We start from the raw sequence: 23117 nt of genomic DNA on the forward strand, positions 1-23117 counted from the left end.
AGGTACACAAGCACGTAAGATCAGAATTGGGCTCAGAAAATAAAGTTCTGTTCTATGGAGACTTTTCCCCTGTGCTTTCTTGCCCTCTTCTGACATTTTCACCTCTTTAAAGCAACATCAGAGGAAGGGAGCAGGGCTGACATCCTCACAGTCATGTACACTCCTGACTTGCTTGCTCTAAGCAACCTGACTACCCAAACTTACTGGAGACACTGCTATAAATATCTTTTGGGCTATTTGTTTGAAGTAAAACTGCAGTATCACCTTCCCTTGTTCTCCCTTCCTACCCATCAAGCCAACCACAGGAGGATGTCTCTCCTTAAAGCAGGGCTTCTACCACGCCAGCATGTTACCAAAAACCAACGGGACAGGAACTCAATCTCTTCAAGACCACAAGAACACAGCCGTCTGGCACAGGATCCTTCCCCTCCATCAGCAGCCAACAATGCAGTGAATAACAAGCACATCATCTTTACAAGAGGACACCTATTTTCCTCTTCATTCCTGCCTGGATGCTCAAATGAAATCCCTTATGAACTAGCTATGCACACATTTCAAAACTGAGTTAGTCCTTGTCAGCTCAGTCTCTTTTCCCGTCAAGGCTGGTTTTCTCTCCTGATACACTCCTGAGAAAAATGTAAGAGAGACTCATAAGTCAGACTTGCCACTTCTTTTGTGCTACAATCCAATTGTAATATTACAGATGTAATTCCCAGATATGAAAATATTAAGAACTTAATTGCAGAGTTAGCTGAGCTAAAATGCACCAGCTATACAATTTACAGAAACCTTTACTGCACGGTGCTGGCATTTTCACAGGATCCCAAAGAGTTTAGGTGTCTCATGACCAATGATTCTCTGAGAACGAGTAATTACTTTCTTCAGGCTGTTTTTTAAATCCTATCATTAAAACCTACATTAAAGAAAACAATACAGAAGTAGAAACGAAAGCCCATTATGATGAACTTCATAAAGATGTTGAGTTCTTCCCCCTCTCAAATTTCTAGTCTTTGAGTATCTGATTTTATAACTTCAACACTTCACCAATTTGGTACGTTTCTAGATCTAGGTTACTGTGATTCTTTTTGCTAAGGGAAAATATAGGAAGAAAACAGAACCATTTATCTAGAGAACTCTACAAAATTCAGTGCAAAAGCAAGATTCTCGAAAGACTTTTTCATCATCCTTATTACAGTTCAGCCTAACGGAGTTTGAACAATTTAATGGCTGGTTATGAAACACCCCAAAACAATCAGAACCATAACAAGGCTAACTGACTGTAAGGTGGACTGCTGTTTCAGTGGATTACCCCTTTGGCCCCATCTTCAAGTTTAAAATGCTTCAATCCTCGATTACAGAGAGATTTAATTATTTCAGTAGCCACCGAAGCGCTGAATTGACAATTCTGGAGAGCACTGTCCCCCGTTCAGTGGCACGAGCAGAGACACCTCAGCTCAACATGCCTTCCCCCACGCCTCAGCTCGCCCAGACCTCCGGCAGCACCCACGGCTTGGTGTCCTGGGCAGAACCACCCGGAGCACCCACTGAATCCAGCCAGGTAAGGCAACCAAGGTCCACACACGTGCACATGAAACGATCACCTGTCCCACACAAAGGTTACACACCACCAAGTCCTCTGGGCAGAAACACGCAGGAGGACAAAACAGCCCAACAATTCCAAGGCCCCTTTCCTCGTCCTGCCCAGGGCCTTTGCACAGACCGAAGAGCCAGCCCCGCACCGAGGACCCAAGGCAGCCTCCCAGCACCAACAACTTTTCTCCAAAAACATCACTTTGGTGATCACTCAGCTTAACACATTTGATAGTAGATTCTAAACTTGCTTGTCAGATACACGGGATCTTTTATAATTATACAAATTAAATAAGCCAATATATTAATTGCTCTTTGCATAACAGCCTTCTGTCTCCTGAGGACAGCAAAAACCAACCAGATATGGACATGTGAAAATATGAATATGTGAAAACCCAGGTTGAATTCCAAAACTGCCCCTGGGAGTTAAACCCTTCCTCTCTGTTTGCCTCAGCACACTCCTCTGAAGTATCTGCATGCATAGTCTATTCCTCTCACTGTTTACCATCTGTTGACAGTAAGGGGTCTTCAGGGTGGGCGCTGTTGCAAACAATTCTAGGCATGTCTGTACATTGATTTGTGAAATGAGGTCACACTTCCAGGCAGGACATTTATTTGCATTAGTGAAATACCTCAGGAAGAGAAAAATAAGAATGGAAACTACTATAAATCAAAATTGTGTTGAGCTGGGTGGGGAATGCACAGAGAGGATGCCTTCTGGGCATTTAAGCAGGATATATGAATATACTTTAAGAGCAAAAAAAAAAAGTTGTCTTAAGACAACTTAAGAGCCTTTAATTGAAAAGCAAGGTGTATATCATTGGCCTTGAAGCCACCTTTGACTGACTGATTCACTATTATTAGAGCTACTCGCAAGTTCTCATTGATTAAAGAAAGAAAATTTCCCCAGGTACACATTGGTTAATACATAAGAACCCTGAAAGAGCAGTCTGACAGCCCACCAACACAGAGCAACAAAAACTGAACAGTTAGGGGAATGTATTTAAAATAGCCATTTCAGGCAAAGCATCATTGCAAAGGCTACTATTTTATTTATTCCAACTTCTTCTGTTAAAAATATATTACTTTATAAAAGTAGGTAAAATAAATCACACGTGAAACATTACTGGCTAGAAGTGACAATGTATATGCATACATCTATTGGTTTCTCCTATAAATTTGTGGCTCTTTGGCAATTTACATGCTTAGGAAGCAAGAGATTATCATGACACACTGTCACTTGGCAAGTCAGCTCCTCTCTAAAAGTTACTAGAATCCACACAACTTTGGTGTCCTTTCATATTTTACTCTTCAAAGATACATATGTCCAAAACATAGAATCCAAAACTGAGGGTATAGAATCAATTACCCATTCCTCAACATTTTTACATTCTTGCATAATGTGCACTGTCAATTTTTATTGCTCCTCACGTTCTATGTCAGTGTTAGTAAGGACTGAGGGGTAAAGCTCACAGCAGTAAATCTAACTGTACAGTCTGTTCCCCAGGGTGGCTGCTCTTTCCTCATCTGACTTCTTACCTGGCCGTGAAGTTACCGCACTTGCACAACCCTAGCTAGTATTAAACCACAGCAGGACTGGCAGCGAGGCATTTCAACATTGTTATTAATTGAGCCATCTAACATCCCTACAAAGCAAGTAGTATTATACTCCTTTCAGATACAAAAGAAAAGCACTGATAACTTATCCATGCCTTATTCCTTATCTACCTAGTGGGAGAGCCCAAATTAAAAACTAGGAGTTTTATGCTACTCCCGTGTTCTAATTACTACATGCCAGAGTAACTGTTTCTGTACGTCACTTGGTTTTGAAAATGTAATAAATATGATACTCCCCAAATGAGATCACCTCTGACTCAATCATGTCTCAATTAGAATTTAGGGTGAGAAAACTAATGTTGTGGGTTCTAAGCATTTATACAGATAGAGCAGATGTGATTTAACAGTCTTACCATAAAAGCTATTCTTATAACATTATGTGGTTCATGTGCTGTCTGTAAAAATTAATGACTGCATGTTCATGTGAAGTATTAGAAGGGGGATAGTGAATTCTTTCTCATGCTTGTACAATACCTGTTTCAAATCAGCAGCCCCCAAACAGGAGATTTAGGTCTGAAAATATCAATCTCCAGCAAAACGCAGGAATCTGTTCTAGGCATGACTTTGTAGCCCATGCGTTCTGTTTGTTTGGGGGGGAAAGATATATTGATTTCCTTGTGTTGGTCCCAGTTTGGTTCCTTAGCAGTCAGACATTCTTACTTTCCCTGCCTGGTGACTATGCTTTGATGAGATTTGGGACATGGGCAGCATGTATTTACACATTTTATGTTTACGCTGAAATTCTGAATTTTGCAGTATTCTTGACATCTGTCCATTGGGTTAAGTCCATGTCCACTAAAAGCAATGGAAGAAATTCCTGACAACACCCCCCTATCATGTAAATGATGGCTCAGTTTCCATTATATACTAGCTCTTACTTGTCAAGGAGTAGTTCCAATACTTCCTTAGTAGAAGCAAAAGCCCGGTATGTTGAGAGAAAGATACTGATGTAGGTAAAATCATTGTCTCCAAAAGCTGTCGGAAGGTTCTCCACAAGTTTCTCCAAAGTTCCAGCCTTTATTGTCCTGATCTTGCGTGTTTCATACTGGCTGACAGTATGTTCTGGAGGTAACTGGTCCCCTCCAGCCTACAAAGTTGAAATAAAAACAAAGCACAAAAATCAGACAGAAGCCAGATCCATGACACAGCTTTCACAATGAAACACAGATTAAGTTCCATCTTTCACATGAGTACTCCACCTTTGGTTACTAAACAATTTTGTCAATTTTGGCTCTCTGAACACCAAATGCTATATCAAATAACAGAGGTTTTTTTAAAGTTTATCTTTAAAATATTTCTCTGACATGCTCCACAAAATCATTTATAGTCCAACTGCTATTAAGTTATCTTATGATCCTAACATATATTATTATCTAAATGAAAATCCATTATCCCACAAAGAATAATATTACTGGAGGGAACAACAGTAGTAATTCAGTGTCTCACTTAACTTCTGAATAAACATGGAAACTGACCACAACTTTAGCATCAGCACTTGTGACTCTCTTGTTAAAAATACCAACTTTGGGTTGCCACACAGAACTCAAGGTCATGAGCACATTTGGATACGAAACATTTCATGATACTTTTGCAAGGAGGATGTCAAAGTCATCTTCCAAACATGCCATGATAACATTTTGATTTTCTCTTACAGTTTCCGTTTGGCACAATATTTGTCAACAAATCTAGGGTTTGGTGTTGGGGGGGGTGTGTGTTTTTTAAGCAGCATTTGGTTTTAATGCTTACAGTCTGCTTTAAGGTCTGAAATAACTAGAAACAGTCCCTTAAATTCTACCACTATTTAGAGGACAGTTCAGAAAACTATTTTTGTGACTGGCTTAAATACTTTTTTTGTTAAGTACGTGTGATAGAAACTTTAAAAATGGGATTATAAATAAAAAGCATCAACAAGAGCAATCTAACAGAAAATTTCCCTCTACCTTTTGAGTTGGCTATCTTTGACTAGAAGAACACTTAGACCACTTGTGTAAAAAAGGCTGAACTCTACAGAGGCAGCATGGGGAGACGCACAGGTCCCCTTCCATTGCTGCTGTTTGATGGGGACTGGATCGACTGATGTACGGCAATCTCAGCTTGAGGAAAAACATGCTGATGCACCCGCTCTTTTACCTTGATCGCAATTGCATGGCGTGTATAATCACTATTTAATCATGATAATCACACCTCACCAGCACTAGTAAAACTCCAGTAACAAAAGAAGTCATTTTTCTTGAGAGAAAGAAATGGCTTGAGCCCATTTGAATGTCTGCAACCAGTGAGTGAAAAGAAAAATCCTGTCAAAAATCCCCAGATGTCATTATGATTTATGTAAATAAACTATTGGAAGGTCATATGAATGAATGAAATATCTTTTTGAAGTATAGAGTTACTTTTATTCACATTTACTGAGTTTAGAAAGTATCTCAAGGCAAGCCTTTTACCTATCTAGGATTAATGGCATTATGCAAAGGAAAAATCAGGCCACCATGAAATATTTCAAGACTCTGGAAAAAAAAAAAAATCTTGAAGCTTTTTAGGTTAAATTAAATGTATCAGTAGAAAAATACTACAGGAACATAAACTTGTACTGGGAATGAGCACACAACAGTCTAGCTTAGTCTGTGCATCATCCACTCTCCTGCAATCTCAGGATGAAAACTAAGGAGTCCAACTCATTTTCATTGCAACATTACGCCACTGCAGATTTCCTCCTCACATACACAGCCAGGGTAAGCTTTCAGCTGGGACTGCTGTGATGGCTTCTCTTCTGACTCACAGCCTCCCCCCCTGGGTAACAGCTTCTGCTGTAGCACCATACCACATAGTAACAGCATGTCACTAGTTCAGATTTCCCAGTCTTACAGTAATATCTTATAATTTAACAGCACTTCTGGGTTTTGAATATTGAGTCAGTTCTTTATACAGATTGAGAGATTCCCCTAAGTAACAATACAATCCATACTCTGGGTTCCCCCATGGTTCCTTAACACGTCTCAAATTCATCCTGACAGAACACAACCAGAACTGAATATGAAGTTCAGACACATGGCTAGTTTGACCAGAAGTTTTGCTCCAGAAACAGCCTACTAAGGTTTGAGTTAGAAACAAAGCTAACAAGATTCCAACGTTACCCTCGGTACTAGACTGAGGGACATGAAGACAGCATGTTAATGACTCAGGGCCACTACTGACCCTGGCTTGGCATGCTGACAAAACACAATGAAAAAACTATTAATCTATTCATAAAATAATTAGGAATAACCCACCCACTCCATATTTACATCACTACCTTCCATTGCTTTTGAATTATTTATAATAGATACCCTTTTTTGTTTCAAGCGATATAGATGTCTTTAATATTAGTCTAAAGATTTGCTACTCTTGCACGAGGACATCTCATTTCCCAGCTTAATGAGGTCCAACAAACTCTCATTGTTACATTAAAATACAGCCTGTTGTATTAAAAAAAAAAAAAAAAAAAACAAAACAAAAAAAAAACCACAACAAAAAAACAACCAAAAAAAACCCACAACACAAAAACAATTTTTAAAACCCCCAGACTTGATAGGGAAAGAAAAATCAGGAATAATAGCAGTATCCTACGATGTTCTGGACTTTCTAAGAAGTGGGCCCAAGCGCAGGTTTTTTGGCAGAAAAGTGCCTCTGTCTGTAGGAAGCCCTGAAAGATCCAGGAGCATCTTGTCGGAATCAAGCCACAGGGACCTGTCAACAGACTGTGACGAGCACAGACCCAGTAGGTAAGCAGAGGCCCTAGGAAACTTGCAGCCTCATCTCAACTGCAAAATGGCACCACTTCACATTGAGCTGAAGCTGCTGAAAGGAGCCATTCCCAGAGGCCCTTTTCTGCCCGTCTGCTCCAGCAAAGTGGGCTGTGAAACTGGTCCCACCGAAACGCTCCGTGGGCTCGGGTTTAAGCCACACAAGTTCACCCCACGGCTACAGAAACACACAGGCTGACACAGGTTTGGGTGCAAGCTGCAAGACAATTTCTGGAAGCATCGCAGGTTTACATCTGTTCAAACAGATTGTGAAATTACAAACTGGGTAGCTTGGGCTTGTGTCATGAACCCATTAATGTCTTTTATAAACAGACAAGACAATGCACAGTACTACTGCATCACACCCCACTGCTACCCCAGCGCAACCCCACCATTACACAAAGGCTAAGAGGATATGTTACCACCACTACACATCTCCTCCATCCAAATTTTCCTTAAGCAAAACATTCCCGGGGAAAAAAAAATATTAAGTTTTCTTGCTGACTTTTCATCTTGCAATTAAAATAGACTTCTGAAAATAACTAGTTACAGAATACAAGTGCTTTCAAACAGGGAATAAAGTCTGCACCACTGTATTTAACTATTAATTTTCTATCCAGCAGATTGCCCAACTCATGATGTATTGACTTATGGCCACATTTTACTCAGTGTGTGTAAAAACCTCTCATTCACTGATGTGACTACGTACCAACCAAGGGCAGAATCTGCCTCCAAGATTGATACATGCACAGAATTTTCCCTTAATTGCAACACTGCAACTTTCTCAAGACATCATGTTGGGAGAATGTTTTAAAAAGAAACAAAAACAAAAAACAAAACAAAACAAAAAACAACCCCAAACCCTGAAAATCTAAAACTGAGTTTGTCAGCAAAACAATAAACTGCTAGAAATCATTTTAAGAGACTTTTAGGGATTGTTTGTATTTGTATTATTTTAGCAATTCAGCCTGTAAGTTTAAAAGGAAAAAGGACTTGGCAGACAGACTCAATAACAGACTTTCAGAATAAGACATTGTGGGCTGAGTTAGCATGCTAACAGGAAACTGCTCAGTCTGGATTTAATCAAGAGGCCATCTCTTCACTGACATAACCAGGCTACCCAAAGGCAAAAGAGTTTTCATGTTCACTTTTGTGTTGTCTGCTCAGAAGAATACTGTATCTACTGCTATTAAAAGATGTTCCTAAAGCTCTTTGCAAGTTTTGACAGTGGCATGCGGTGATCACCGTTACATGGTACCAATTAAAGCCACCAGAAGTTTTGCATGGCTTTGTGATTCAAAACAACAAAAAATGCTCTGCTCATCTACTTCAACAAAGCATCCAGCAGTCTAACAAAGATGCTAGACCCCAACATATCAGGGCTTCAGTAGGATTTTCTTGGTCCTCTACAAGGCTAAGAATAAACTAATATGGCATTTTATAGTTCAATTTATTTTATGTTTTTTAAACAGTCTCACTTTGATTTTTTTTCAGGCAATGGATTATGGCCTTGATAATCTGCAAGCATAACTGATGAGCAAATAGTTTCCTACCAGATAGACAGCATCATTCAAAAGCAAATGTAGAAAGATTGAACCAAGATATATTCTTGCAAGTTTTCATTTTTTGAGGTTGTGCAGGTACTGATCTAGTGTAATTCTAACATCTTTACTAATCCTCTGCAATTCCGTACCTTCAGAGGGGCCCACTCTCTCCTAAGGTGATCATTTTACAGCTATACAGCACAAAACATTACCCTTGTATACAGTTCTTGTTGAAACAGGAGTCCTCCATGCAGACTGAAAACATTCAGGCTAAAAAGTTCCTTCAAACACAGACCGACTCCAAAACCAACTGCAGGCGCCTGGTACTGAAGGAGCTACCCTTCGGGTTCCCAGCTGGCTACAATTCAGGTCCCGACCTTGCCCCGTGCAGGCTGGCTCCTGAACCCCCCCCACAATCTCTCTGACTCACCAAGGCCTTGGGAAAGCGCAAGATAGCCACACGCACAATTGCAGGATGAGGAAAAGATGTGAGTATCAGCGTAATACCCAACAGACGTCTTCTCTGTGCTACAGCCACCAACACAGGGCTCGAGTACGCAGGTCCTCAGCTACAAGCAGCTTGTTACTAGGTGGGTAAAAGCAACGCTCCTTTATGAATCCGGTGAGACACCACGTGCAGCCTTTGAGGCCGCAATCTCCATTTCCCATCAGTCCTTCTCTGCGAGAACTGGCCAACATATGCTGGTTTCTTGCCATTTTGCCTACCGATGACAGGAAAAGAAAGCAAAACCTCCCCGTGCCCCAAAATTGCCAGGTATTTCACTCAATGTAACAGCTAAAATACAGTTCTGGATCCCACAGCCTCATGGGCCAAAGGTACAAATGCTACCTGTTAACCTTCAAAGGAATTCTACATTAATTATAAACCCCACCATCTGCTAAATTAATGATACATCCTGGCAAGAGGGAGTAGAGACTCAAGGTAAAACAACAGTTCAAATTCTGAACAGTACAGAAATAGGCTGCTACCCAAATAACAACATACAGAATTCTAGTCGTTATTTCAGAAATATCACTGGAAACAATCGCTTTTACCCCCAAAAAACACTGGTTTGCAGGTTTTTTCTAATGCAAATATCTGTTGAAATTCTGAAAGCGGAATTATAGAATAAAATCAATGTGATTGTTTTTCACCAGCCAGGCTGGAAAAAAAATGCCAAAAGAAAACAAATGGGATGAACAATAAGTAAATGAGATATCAAATATTCTTCAGTTTTAGTAATTTAAAACATTACCGCTTTACTAAAGACTTGTTTTATTTAGAAATTCTGCAAAATTATTTTCAAGAACAACTAACTAACTAGTGTCTCTTAGACTTCGTTCCTACTGATTTTGACAGATTTTTAAATGCTTTTGACTTTCCTTGAAACTTACAGCTTTTCCAGATGGGGAGTTTTCCATTCTACTTATTTTTATTAACTTACTGGAGAGACACCCTATGCTGGAATAAAACTGCCTAAAGTGCAGTAACTTATAAATTAACTAAGAATAAGGCACCCTAATCAAGAATGACTGTTTCATTTCACTGCTTGCCTAAATGTGAGTCAGCTTTAACCTTCCAACTGTAGGAACAAGATGCTTTTTGTGATTTTGGCCTTGTTTTTTGAATATTGCTTTCTTACACACAGGCTCTCTAGCATAAATCTACACTCATCTTAGGGTTTGGGGGGGAAAGCAGGGGAAGGAGGGAAAAAATAATCAAATCTTGGAATTATCAAGTTTCAAAAGCTCCAGAAATGCAAGCATCCATAACACTAATCTGACAGAAGAAAAAACAAAGGTATCCTTCCATTTAACATTTAAATCACACATCCCTTAAAGTAACAAACAAGACACATGAAACTGAGTTGTTTGAAGAACAACTGGATTCCATGGCAAAACCACACAGAACTTAATAATATATCTTCAAAATGCTATGTAACACTAACATTCACTTTAGTGGAGCATAATCAAGTCTGCTCCCCTCAGAAGAACGAAAGCAAGATTGTCCCCTGTCTATTTTGACAGATAAAATCCACAGCAGCTGACAATCATGCTGAACTGACTCAAACTTGCACACATCGTGCTGACTCCCCACCATCCGCACCACATGACCATTGAAAAAAACAAAACAAAACAAAAAACAACAACCCTAAACCAACTGAAAAGTGGTAATTTTGCACTATCAATACCGTGTAACAGTGCACATTAGAAAGAGCAGTGACTGAATTAAGTTCATCAAATTAAATCACAAGTATTTCAAGTGTTGTTAGGGTGTACACATCCATGCTTCGTCTTACAATCGGTTCTGCAATGCTGGCAGTATTTAAGAGCCTGGCATCCCACCTCTCTTCTCTCTGGCCTTGTCCTCCACTCTGCAAAACTGTCAGCCTGGAAAACAGCTTGCTTGCATGAGATAAGACTCTGGATTTGAAGCAGAATTTCCAGTCTAGGAAACCGTGACTTGAAATGCAGGATTTGGGTGGCCAGAGGTGGGACCTCTTGCAGCCTGCAGACTCCAGGCAGCGCAGATGCTTGCCTCTGCAAGAGCAGCTGCTTTTATTGTACAGCGCACTTGGAAACATAATGACTATGGAGCTCTCTGCAGAGCTCCCTCCACTTCACTAACTCCCCTTTCCTCATTTTGGATGCTGCTGAAAAAAATCATAATTCTGCATGTTGACTGCACCAAACTCAGAAGCCAAAATAACTTTATGAGCTTTCCTATCATCCGACAGCTCGGGGTATTCCTGGATTTCCAAAGCTCCACCCTTTTCCTTTGCTTTCTTACCACATAAATAACCTTTCTTGGCAGTAACCCAGAGTTTCCAGGACCAATTAATTCCATGATCATTATACAAAAGGCATTCTCATTTTCTGGTATACCTTAGAGCTCACAGTCTGGCTGGTATCTGTCTGAAGAGCTGGCAAACAGTAACAAAAGCTGTGAGTCAGATTTAGAGGTTTAAAAAAAAGAAAAAAAAAAAGCCAAAAAAGAAAAAAAAAGCCTCTTGCACAAATGCTGTTGCTCAGTTAGAACCCTTTCACTCAGGCACCTTGCAACTACTTAAAGCCACTCTGGGGAAAATAAGAAACAACACGCAACACGCATACCATGGTGCTGAGCTGTGCATTCTCACACCTTTTGAAGTTATGCAAATTTAGACTCATTTGGATATCACTGAACTATGTGGGACTAGCTCTAAATGAATCAAAGCAAAAGTAAAGCAGCCTAATTTACACATCACCTCTTGCTGCATGATCTAAAGGATTTTAAGCAAGTGCATTAAGAAATTGAATTTTCAAAGCTACATTAAAATGGCCTTGTCCAACTCTTAGAAATGGTGGAACTTATTTATCCATGGGAACATATAAATTCCTCATCTGAATTTGGCCCACCTCTTAGAAGCATCCGTGCAGCAGAGGAATGTAGCTATATTATTCAGAGAGAATCCAGTCCTCTGAAAGGTTCACTATGGAGCTTACAAGCTTTTTAAAAAGATCAAAAATTGTCGCAACAGCTTAGCCCCAGATCTCCATCTCTAGCTGTCTTGCATGATTTATGCACTTATCTTTTCATTGCTTCCTACCTACAAGAAGTTCCTTGTCATCCTGACTCTCACCTCTCTTACTAGGAGGACTTTTAACAAAATCAAGACAAGCCCTGTCACCCTTTTCCCTGTCTGACTTACTGTATTCATTGAGTTAACTGAACCTGAAACATCAGATTACTGAAACCTTTTTCATTTTTATTTGTTGTGTTTCACAGTTCTACAGCTCACCACAATCTTGTTCTCTCTTAAGCGTGCCAGAGACATATTATTTTCTAGAATATGTCAGTATATATAAATATTCCTTGTGGTGGATTTGATTGGACATTGAAGCTCAGCAAGTTCCTAATTTAAAAGAGGAAAAGTAAGAAAAAGAAACCAGTAAGTCAGGTAAGACTCTTAGTCATGTGCACCTTACATTGAGGAATAGCTGTCATCAAATGACATTTACTAGAAACACTCTTTAACCCAGCAAACAAGTGTGTCCCATATTTAATATCTTTCCAAAGCTCTTTGTTTTAGAGGTGAATTACCTTTGTAAAACTCAGCATCTTCCTCTCTTCAGTTCATAGGAACACCAAAATGTCCAATCACCAAACTGAGTAGTAAATAAAATAATAAGCAGCTAAGTGAGTAGGGCACCAGAGCGAAGGCAAGGAAATAGGTTTTATTGCCCATTTTGGCAGTCAACTCAGCCCATTTTCTAAAATATTTAGACTTCTGGAGACAAGGAAGTGTTACATAGTGACTCCATGAGGGAAGAGCTCTACATCAAGTCTTTGGACTTGCATAAAACAGTCAGTGATTAACTGTCAAAACTAATAAAAGCTTTTACAGGTATGGATTATAAAGAGTCCCTAAGAGAGGGAAATAGGCAGCTGGGGCAGTTCCCTTGTGCCCCAGGACAGTAAATAGTAATTACTGTTTCTGCCAACAACCCTTATCTTAACTCCTCTTCCTCCCTTGCCACACTCTCAGTCTGCCCTGGAAGTCTGCAGGTGCCAAAGCCTGCTTACAGTTCCCAGGCTGAGTGAGTTACTAGGAACCATAAAGGAGAAAGGAAGGGGAGTTGATTGGGGAAAAAACAGCTACAAAAAGGTGGCAGACAGCTCAAATATTTCACTTGACTCTGAAACAGCTTTCACTAACCCTGACTATAGATTACAATGACAAGTATACTGAGCCTTCCATGGGAGGAATACTTCGAGGTTCAAGCTCACAGCACAGCAAATACTGTATTTACATATAGAATGCAAGCCTCAGTTATGATTATCTGAAAACACAGCATAATCAAGTATGATGTTTCTACTGTTCACCACCCCAGAAGTTAGTATAACCCGTATCTATCAAACATTAGACAAATCAGTTTACCCAGCCAAATATGCAGTTCAGCCACCACAAAGTTTAGCCAGAACTACTGGCCAACCTTTGCAAGAAGTGCAACTACTTTCTCTGCTCACAGATGTTAACTAATTTCAAAAATATTAGCTGCACAAAGCAGAACATCTGTTAATCACAGATGATAGAGAGTTTGGCTCTTCAGATGACAGTCTTGCAGGAGGACGAGTCCCTCCTGGGAGGTCCTTGAAGGTGGCTCGAGAGATTCTTAGTACTCTGGATATTCAAGACATGGTAATATTAGCCCTGGGTAGAGCCATAGTGCAAGACCCCTGTGTGCCTCAGATTTTCCATCTATGGAAGGGCAGGTTAACACCAACCTCCTCTATAAAGTACTTCAGAGTCCACAGATGACAAGTACTCTATAAAAATAAGCAATATCATTTCTACACTGAAGATTTAGAAGACCACCAAACCAAGACAGTTTTGTTGCAACAAGCAGACAGCAGAAACTGAAAATGGCAGCTGAAAACGTGACAAATCCATGTGTTCGGCTCAAAAGGCCATATCCCAGCTCAGTTCTTTGTAAGGTCTACTGGGAGCTTGAAAACAAGCCCATCTCTTACCAAAATGAAAACTTGTCCCCAGTACCTCCTCACAGCATTTTGGCATCTTTGGAGGAGTCATCTGCCAGTGTCATACAACACCGGTCAGTCTAAATCTTAACACAGGGTTGAGACACCAGAGCGTTCATCAGAAGAGACCTTCACATGGCCTTAGCTTTTGCACTGTTACCAACAGGTTGTAGAGTACTATCACAAGCCAACAACTAGGGGCACAGCAAGCAAGGAGTAGTACAAACCTAAGTATGAACAAATACTTTGAATAAAGAGTACTGTCAAAAAATCTTTGTAATATTTTTGTTAAATAACATGACACACTGATATGCATTGTAAGCGGCCAGGTTGAATACAGATAATGGAATTCATTTAGTGTGTAAATCTACAGAAGAGCTAACTAGACTCTGAAAACATGGCATAAATGGCTCAGGCTATGTCAACTTCCCACCTTTAAGAACATTTCTAACAAACATGAACAGTGCACAGGTAATAACCTTCCTCACTTTAATAATTTAGTCTGTTCAGGCTACATTACTGAAATAAAAGCACGTATTAGTCCCTTTTTGTCCTTCTAGGACTCCTTTTGTATGCAAATATTAAAGAACGTTATACAAGGCAGCTAGTAGAGGTCAGGGTAGCTGATTCAACACATGTGACAACACTGGGGCCTCTACACAGAATACTTTCTCCTATTGTAAACTAACCTAGATTTTGAAGGCCTACAACATTGGACCTTTCTCCCCAGTGTCACCCACATCAATACCCTCCCAGCTGCTAAAGTCATCATCCAAGCCCATAAATAACTCATAATCTGCCTTGAAATCGAAAGCCTTGTCCTTCAAGTCTTTGTATGCAATCCTGTCCCAAGCCTCATTTCCTGGTCTCATCCACTCTAATGCTTATAATGCAATTACTGCATAACTGCAATTTTAATATTGTGTCCCTTCCCATCTCCCTAATTCCCTATCTTATTGTTATATGACCCTTGGTTATTCTGACACAAGGCTATCACAGAATTATTTCCAGTACAACTGAATTTTGATGCCACTTCATACGGCTATGATATCAGCCCAATGACATCCCCACCACACAGAAGTTGAAAATTCTCAATTATCCTCATATTTATAAGCTGTCTGGATGTTAGAGATGACAACTATTCTACGTCTACCCTAAGAAATATCAGAGAAAAGCTATTATGCAAGTTTTGTTGGTGAAACACGGGTCCAGTAAAACCATTTGCTATGCTTCCTTCATGAAAAATGCTAAAACAAAATATTCTGTCAATGCTGTCATTTTTTAATAAACACCAGGTATAGCAAAGAGAAGGGATTATTGATATTGCCACTAACACAGTCAGACAGATTTAATATGGCAAGAGTCACACCATTTTATGAAAATTATAGGTCAACAAGAGAAAATTGTATATTGACCACTTAGAAATGTAAAGAACATTTTTCACCAGTACCTGTGAAAAGTCACACTACTTTTTCCCCTTCCAGGAATGTAGTTTAATTTAACTGTAGAGTTCATCATCACTTTCTGCTCAGTCAGTAGAAAAAAAAGAACATCCTGTATGAGACAGCAGGCAACATTGCTGAACTCAAAATGGATTTAAAGATGCCACAAGTAATAATTCTGTTGCATAATAGTAGCATGAATGCATATTACATAATTCAAAATGGTTTGATTTATCCTGATTGTATTGTTGGCCTTCCTTTCACACTGTAAAGCTTTCTCAAACAGCACACAAATTAAAATTATACTGACTCAGGAAATCAGTGTAAACTGCTACTGCACTTCAATGTAAACAACATGGCAAGAGTGATAGATTTTAATAGCATGAATAGCTGGAAAACAGAACAGTAGGTGCAGGGAGATTAAACGCATTCTGACAGAGGAGAAAATAATTAGCAGAAGACCTGATTCAGATTTTAAAATAAACTGAACTTGAAACATAAGGTATTTCTGTGGAAGAAAAAATATCCAGGAAATGTTGTTACATGTTTCATAATAATTACTGTGAGCAACATCTATTGCCAAGCTTTTAAAATCTTTTATAAGAGATATAGGTTAGCAGTAAGTAACCATTTTTATGACCGCAGCATGAATACATACCTAACTGCATTATAAACTCCATTTCTATGGTGGTGCTTTTTACTACCCTTTGTTTTGAAACTAAGAGACCTCTCCAGGGTGGGGCCTCAGTAGAAAAAGCAATAATAGTAAGCTAATGTTACCTAATATTAAGGGTTACCCTCTTGAATATTTATTTAAGTGCTGAAAGAGTCCAAAAATATCAGTTCAACCACTAATTCAGGCCAAACTAATTTTTACTATATTATCTAGACATCACAGGGGATCCAGTTTTGGACTCTCTTAGGATTCTTCTCTTGTACATACACACATACACACAGAGAAAGGGAGTGTCTATGTCTGACTACACACATGTCTGTAGGTACCATACCCATGATGGCAACATCCTTGTGCCAATTCTATAGGTATCTTCTCTATGACAGATTCTGCATTTTGTATGACAAACTGCATAAGTACATGGCAACTAAACGCACTGCATACCTACACAAATTACTGCATTCTTGCAACTACAGCACCCGGCCATTAACCCATCTCTTTTGACACAGCAGAAAGCAGCACGGGTTGCGTGAGCTGGTGCTCAACCTACTGCAGACATTTGTGTTTCAGTTTAAGAATGCTATGCTGCAGTTGAACTTAAATCCTTAGGCAATGGACACAAATCAAAACACACATATAATTATGTGGAAGTATTGAGTCAGAATGCAAAATAAGTATAGCTTACAAGGAAGGGGGAAAGAAAGAGCAAAAAATGTCAGGCTGTAAGAAAAAACAGAAATTGTCCACGTTTCCCGTCTGTTTTTGTTTTCCATTTTTTTTTTTTTTTTTTTTTTTTTTTTTTTTTTTGAGAGCAGGGAGGGGGAAGGTGTCATTAATTACCCATCAGGAGTTAACAGCATATCTCTGTTCTTCTCTGTCCTGTTCTAACTTTATGGCCACCTGATGTTTTCCGAACAAAACGACTGGTTTTGCACGAAGAATGCAAGTCTCATGGTTTAAGTAAGTGTGCAAGAGTTCATTCACATTTTGTATGCTACAGGGAGCCAGCAGACCGAAAGCACAGCCAGAATCAATCTGAAGCACTCAATGGGAGGAATGCAAAAGCGTAAGATCTGACTTCCAAATGAAATACATTATTGTCACTTATGAAAGGTTTCCAACAGCAGCACAATGGCTGCCATGTCAAAACATTAAGACACCATCCCTGCCCTAAAGGGTTTCTACTCTAAAAATACAAAATGCACCACAGGTAGAACCGGAGATTACTACAAACCAAGCAAACAGACAAGAGGATGCGTAGGCATATCTTCATAATCATTTGCTTGATGTATATGCGTGTAATATTTAAACTGGCTTCCAAATGCACCTCAGGAACATTTAGTTAACTAATCTCTCTTGCACTGAAGACAACAGTTAATCCTGAAGGGTGTACTGACTGGTCATTTGCATCCCAACAGCAACAAAGCTTTGAAACATTACCAACCTCATAAGTTCTATCTGCATTAATAGCTATAAACAACTGAAGGACATTCTGCACTTGATTCAACTCAAAACAGAAACTCAATATTACTCAATGCGTGCAAGCTTTTATGTAAGCTTACATGGAGCATAAACTATATATAGGAAGGAAATAAAATACTAGATATCTCTTTAACATGTGATGGTCTATTTCTGCTTTAGGATATATAGATACTCAGAAGTTTAGATCATTGATTTTTAAGTCAGAAGGAGCTGCTGGGATCAGGAAGCCTAAGCTACCACATGAGATATTTCACAAGTCTCCAGTTTGAGGCCAAATAGCTACGATAATTTGAACACATCTCAAAGCATTCAGTCATTCCATATTGTTCAATCATTTCGAGACCTTTCAATAGAAAAATGCCACTTTATAATAAAACCATGTTGTTTTACTTGCACAAAAAGCCTATGGACTCCCTAGAAAGGAAGAAACAGCTATTGGCTGGGAGAAAGGTTGAAGCCTTCATAAGGAGAAAGGCAACACTACAAAGCAGCTGGGGCAGTAGGAGGGGAAAAGAAAATAATCCTCTAAACTGCTTTCAGACCAAAAAGGTGGGAAGAACATAAGAGGAAAATAGGATATAATAACAGGATCACTCCACAAAAGCATTTTAAATGCCTACACCTTATTAGTGCCATTGTGGCCCAGCAGCAGCATCGCTGGCTGTAGTCCACAGGCCTTGTGCTGGAGACCCACGCAGCTCTCAAAGCCACTGGAACCCACTCTGATACAGCAACCCACCCCACGTCCTGCATGACACACACCTGGGGACCTGCTGGAAGGTTTTAGGAAGGAGTTGGTAAACACCGGTGTCTCATCCAAAACACTTTCTCTTCACAGAGAGGATCAGAAGAGCCAAGCCTCTCCATCTGTAAACAGCAGAGTATATTGCTCTCCAAAATGTCAACAGGAAAGACTGGACAACAGAATCACAGGGCATATCAGGAGAGTCTTGCTCTGCTGCAGAACTATTCTCGCACATCCAGAGTAGAAGGAGTAGTTCTCTCTCAGATTTTAATATTATACTTTCGTATTAAATCATAAAAGTTTGCCTCTACACTCCTCAGCTCACTAGATCTGAAAATGAATAGTGACTATATTACAGGTGAGAAAACCCCCAGACGAAAAGTTGGTCAGTTCAAGCCACAGGGTGAGTCATCAGCAAATGAATACTGAGCACAGGACTCCTGACTTGCAGTACCTTTCTAAATCCAGTATCATGATTGTCCTCAAATTGGTGTGACAGGGCCATTATACAGAATAATCCACGCGCTCAATACCATAAGCAGCAACCACTTTATTCTCAGTGAAGATTTCATGTTATTTTTGAGCCATGGGAGACAAGTGGAGCAGCAGCAGCTAAGGGACCACCACCACAAATTTCAGTGGTGTTTGCAGTATGCAATAACCTCCACATTGATGCAGAGCCGAGCTACACAGATATATGGCAAAAATTTGGACATAAATTGGTATTTGGACACAAATTGGTGGCAACGAGGAACAAGTAAAAACTCCATCAGACTGTAACCCAGTAACCTGACACACCAAAAGGTTAATGACTACTACCATGCAAAATGGCAGAAAGCTTCACACCTAATGTGGAGGCTGCCAAAGTTTCATTTTGATTGCCAAAGCTGTTAAAGCACTCTGATGGGCAACAGATGGCTTATGCAACTAAATGTAGAGAAATGTAAGAGGCCAGCAAAACAGTCTGTTGAAAGTACTACCCTCAAAGGTCACACTGTGGCACACAGATCAGAGAAAAGATCTGAAGGGTTAGAGTAGGCAGAACATTAAATCTTTCAGCACAACGCTTGGAAGCAGCAACAAAAAGCAAACAATTCTGCAAAGTATAAATAAAGGGTACTGAAGCAAGTCAAAGGACATTACTCTTCCACTGCATAAAAGGTCTGATGAGACCACATGTAGAGTACCATACTCTGTTCTAGCTGCCTTATTTTTAAAGCGGCTATTATGAAGTTGAATGGGGTAAAGCAAAGGGCAACCCACATGATTCCTACATTCGCAGAGTCTAAACCAGCAAGGATGCAAACTTTTGTTTTACACACACACACACAAAAAAAAAAAAAAAAAAAAAAAAAAAGCAGGATCTGAGCACCCAGAGTTCTTATTGACCAGGAGAAGGTTGCAGGGCTGCTGGAAAACAAGCCCACAACAAACTCCCATACTGTGTTGCAATATGGCCCTGACATCTTCTGGACATTAAAGTTCTCATGATTCTTTTATGAGTGCCTGTGTTCAATTTTATTCTGCCTCGTTAAATATTTGCTGCAAACAAATTGAAACCAGAACTTTATAAACAGCAACACATAATAATTGTCATTTTAAACTAAACTAGAGGTTTTTCCCTCTGACAATGACCAGATGCTACAGAGGAAGGTGAAGAAATAACATCCATAACATACAGAATAACCAGTCTAGAGGGAAAGACTCTTCCCAACTGCACAAGGTGTTTGTTTTATACCTAAATCACAAAATGTTACATGTCTTGTGTTTTAAATCTCGTATAGTAGTCATGCATTTGTTCTCATTATTTATATAAATGTCTAATCCTTTCTGAATCCTTCTAGACTCAGCTGGACACAATTACTTCTTCCAGCTGCAAGTCCTTCAGGTTAATTACGTACAATGTAAAATTACACTTTTCTTCCACCCCACCCAACCCTCCCCCCTTTCAAAACCACCAAACACTCCCTGGAGTGTCCCTTCTCCACTTTAAAGGCCCATTTTAAATGCTGTCGCTATATCCTCCTATTCATTGCCAGTATCGAGCCTCAAGCCTGTGAAGATTTAATAAATACGTTTATTTTAAAACCTGCACACCAACCTTAGTTGCACCAAGATGCAAATCTAACAGTCCTCACCTTTTCAATGTCTCCAAATGCCAACAGCCCTTTCCCATCTGTGGATCCCTTTTCTAGTTCCCTTACCTTTGCAAGCATCAGGAACAAGTGAGGTGCTACTGTATTTTCTAAGCTCTGCTTCATTCCCTGCTTCACCTTAATATCTGAGCTTGTTTTCGCAGCAGCTGTTGCACGGTGGGCAAATGATTGCACAGAACTCCGGACTCTCACAAGTCCAGGTCTTCTCCCCAAGTGGTTTTAATTAATTCACTTCTCTTCCTAAATTGTTTCAATGTGCTGCTGTGCATTTTTAAGCAGCTGCTTCTTGTAGCATATATGTCACACGTGGAGAAGATTTCCATGTGATAACACTATGAAGCCACTAAATAAATATTACCATGAAACTTTGACAGCTAATCCAACTCTCCCTCAATTTTTTCTAGCGCTTCAGCCTCTTCAGCAACCTCATGAAGTCACATTGTCCCAGAAACAAGTTTTTCTCCTCTCTTTCCCATCTCCCTAAATACAGAGGAACTCTACCAAATCCCAGGCAACAGCACTGCTGCTGAGTTTTAAGCCCCACCCAAATCATACTTTTGTACCATGTTACATTACAACGTATTTCACATTGTCTGGTGAAAATTTGTGGCCATGATTTTAAAGTTATTTGAATTAAAGATGCTGTAAGAATGCAAGATCATTATTATTTCACTTGCACATGTTTTTACTTTCCTTCTGGTCCCTAAATTATTGGTGGCATTGTGCTGAACTGAGCTACAGTGCAGCTGTATTTACACACGAGCACGAGTTCATTTTGGTCCAAGGTAGAGTGATTTTCATAAACAGTACATGGATTTCTATGTCCAGAACATAGAATTTCTCACTATAGCTTTAAAACTTTAATAAAAAAAAAACAAAACAAAACAAAAAAAAAACACACACCAAAAACAAAACCCAAACCCACATCCTCATACATCTCAATAAAATTCTTATTCCATAAGGTGTAAAAGCATAGCACAGACTTTATAGTTCAGCCCTAAATGTAAACCTACATGCTAGTGTACCACCCATGAAGAACTACAAGCCACTTCTCAAGACCTTCTATGGCCACCGAACATGAAAAGAGAGCATTTTAGGGGTGAATCAAGGGCAAAAGAAGTTCTGGGAGACTGCAGGGGCAAACCACAACACCACTCTGGAGACAACTATGGGTCAGCTGCCCAGCCCTTTAGGAATGAGGTCTAGATGTATCTGTGTTAACTATGAGGAGATACAGAAAAGTATGAAAATAAAACTATCAAAGTATCATCCCAGGGTTCAGAGAAAGGTCTATCAAACTGGTCCACATCCATGGGACAAAAGCAGCTTTGCTTCTGTCTGAGTAATCTGCTAAGAATATAATGTTTCAAATGCAAGTGGGATTTTCTGTTTTCTGGTGTTCTAAAAGAAAAAAAAAAAAAAAATGGTCCTATGATAATATTTTACAATCTGATCTATTTTACTGGGGTGATAAACAACACCCAGACAACGCACACATTTTGCCTCTGGTTTACAAGACACTACACGCTGGCTACACAAAGACAAGAACAGGATTCACACTGAGTTAGCATTCATTTACCCCCTTCACACAAGGTAACCCCATTTTCTGCAAGGGACTAGGCCGTGATCTGATCACTTTGTGCTCACTTCTCCACACAGCTGTACCCTCTTACAGTGCTGCCTATAGGAAGCTATCTATTTAGAAAAGAAATTCCTACAACAGTAGTAAAAGATGCAAGTTCAAAGCATGCATTTACACACTGTCACTAAACATTTTTAATGAGCTTTACCAAGGCTAAATTTAAATCCAAGCATGACTAACATGCTCGCAATGCTTCAGCCTGTTTCTTAAATGAAAACATCAAAACCAAAACTGTAAAACTAATGGTTTCTCCAGGGTTATTCTCTTTACAGCATCTCAGTCCAGTTTGTACGCTGCTTCTCCCAGGCTTTCCGATGACACATAGCCACATTCCTTGCCAACACTTCTTTAACCCAACAAGTGACCTAGATCTTCTAGCATTCAGAAAAAAAAATGCCAGTTTCTTTGCAGAACGACCTGATTTTTTTTGTTATTCCTTTCACTTCTTGAAAAAGCAAGCAAAATAACATTCAGTGATGTTAGCAGCAAGACAGTTAAGATGCTACAATTCAGGAAGAACCTCTACCATCCAAGCATCATGGTTTAAAACAGGCAGGCATCCTGGCTATCGGAGGAGTTCCCAGTGGAGATCAACTATAGTACAGGATGTTCTTATATGTCACGGGTAAACCGAACAAATGCCCAACGCAAGTTTTCATACCTAAGCAGGCTGGCTGTGAGATTTCCAAAATTCGGTCACATGCAACCCATGTAAAAAACAGAACAGAGCAGTCTCCAGCAACTTTTGCTCCAGAGGTCTGCTTAGCTCTTGCTATTCTAGTAAATATAATGATCATTAGCAAGAAATGCCTCTGCACAGCCCTATAGGAAGGGAGGCTGCCTGTGTCTCTCTCCCTAGTTCCATGTGGTCCCACAGGAATATCCTACAGCCTTAACTCAGTGTTAATAACACTGCAAGATTA

General features: G+C 39.7%; 1 protein-coding gene across 5 annotated transcripts in view; it reads right to left on the reverse strand.

Moving 5' to 3' along the window:
* RGL1 (ral guanine nucleotide dissociation stimulator like 1) overlaps nucleotides 1-23117 on the reverse strand; it is a 110559-nt gene that overhangs the window by 42386 nt on the left and 45056 nt on the right. For all 5 annotated transcript variants that reach the window (XM_042784098.1, XM_042784094.1, XM_042784120.1 and 2 more), the window contains one exon: nucleotides 4086-4294. In XM_042784098.1, the coding sequence (XP_042640032.1) occupies nucleotides 4086-4294 (209 nt within the window). The remainder of the gene's footprint in view (nucleotides 1-4085; nucleotides 4295-23117) is intronic.

The sequence above is a fragment of the Tyto alba genome, unplaced genomic scaffold (genome assembly GCF_018691265.1).
Source record: "Tyto alba isolate M040663 unplaced genomic scaffold, T.alba_DEE_v4.0 Super-Scaffold_1000006, whole genome shotgun sequence".
Classification (NCBI taxonomy): Eukaryota; Metazoa; Chordata; class Aves; order Strigiformes; family Tytonidae; genus Tyto; species Tyto alba.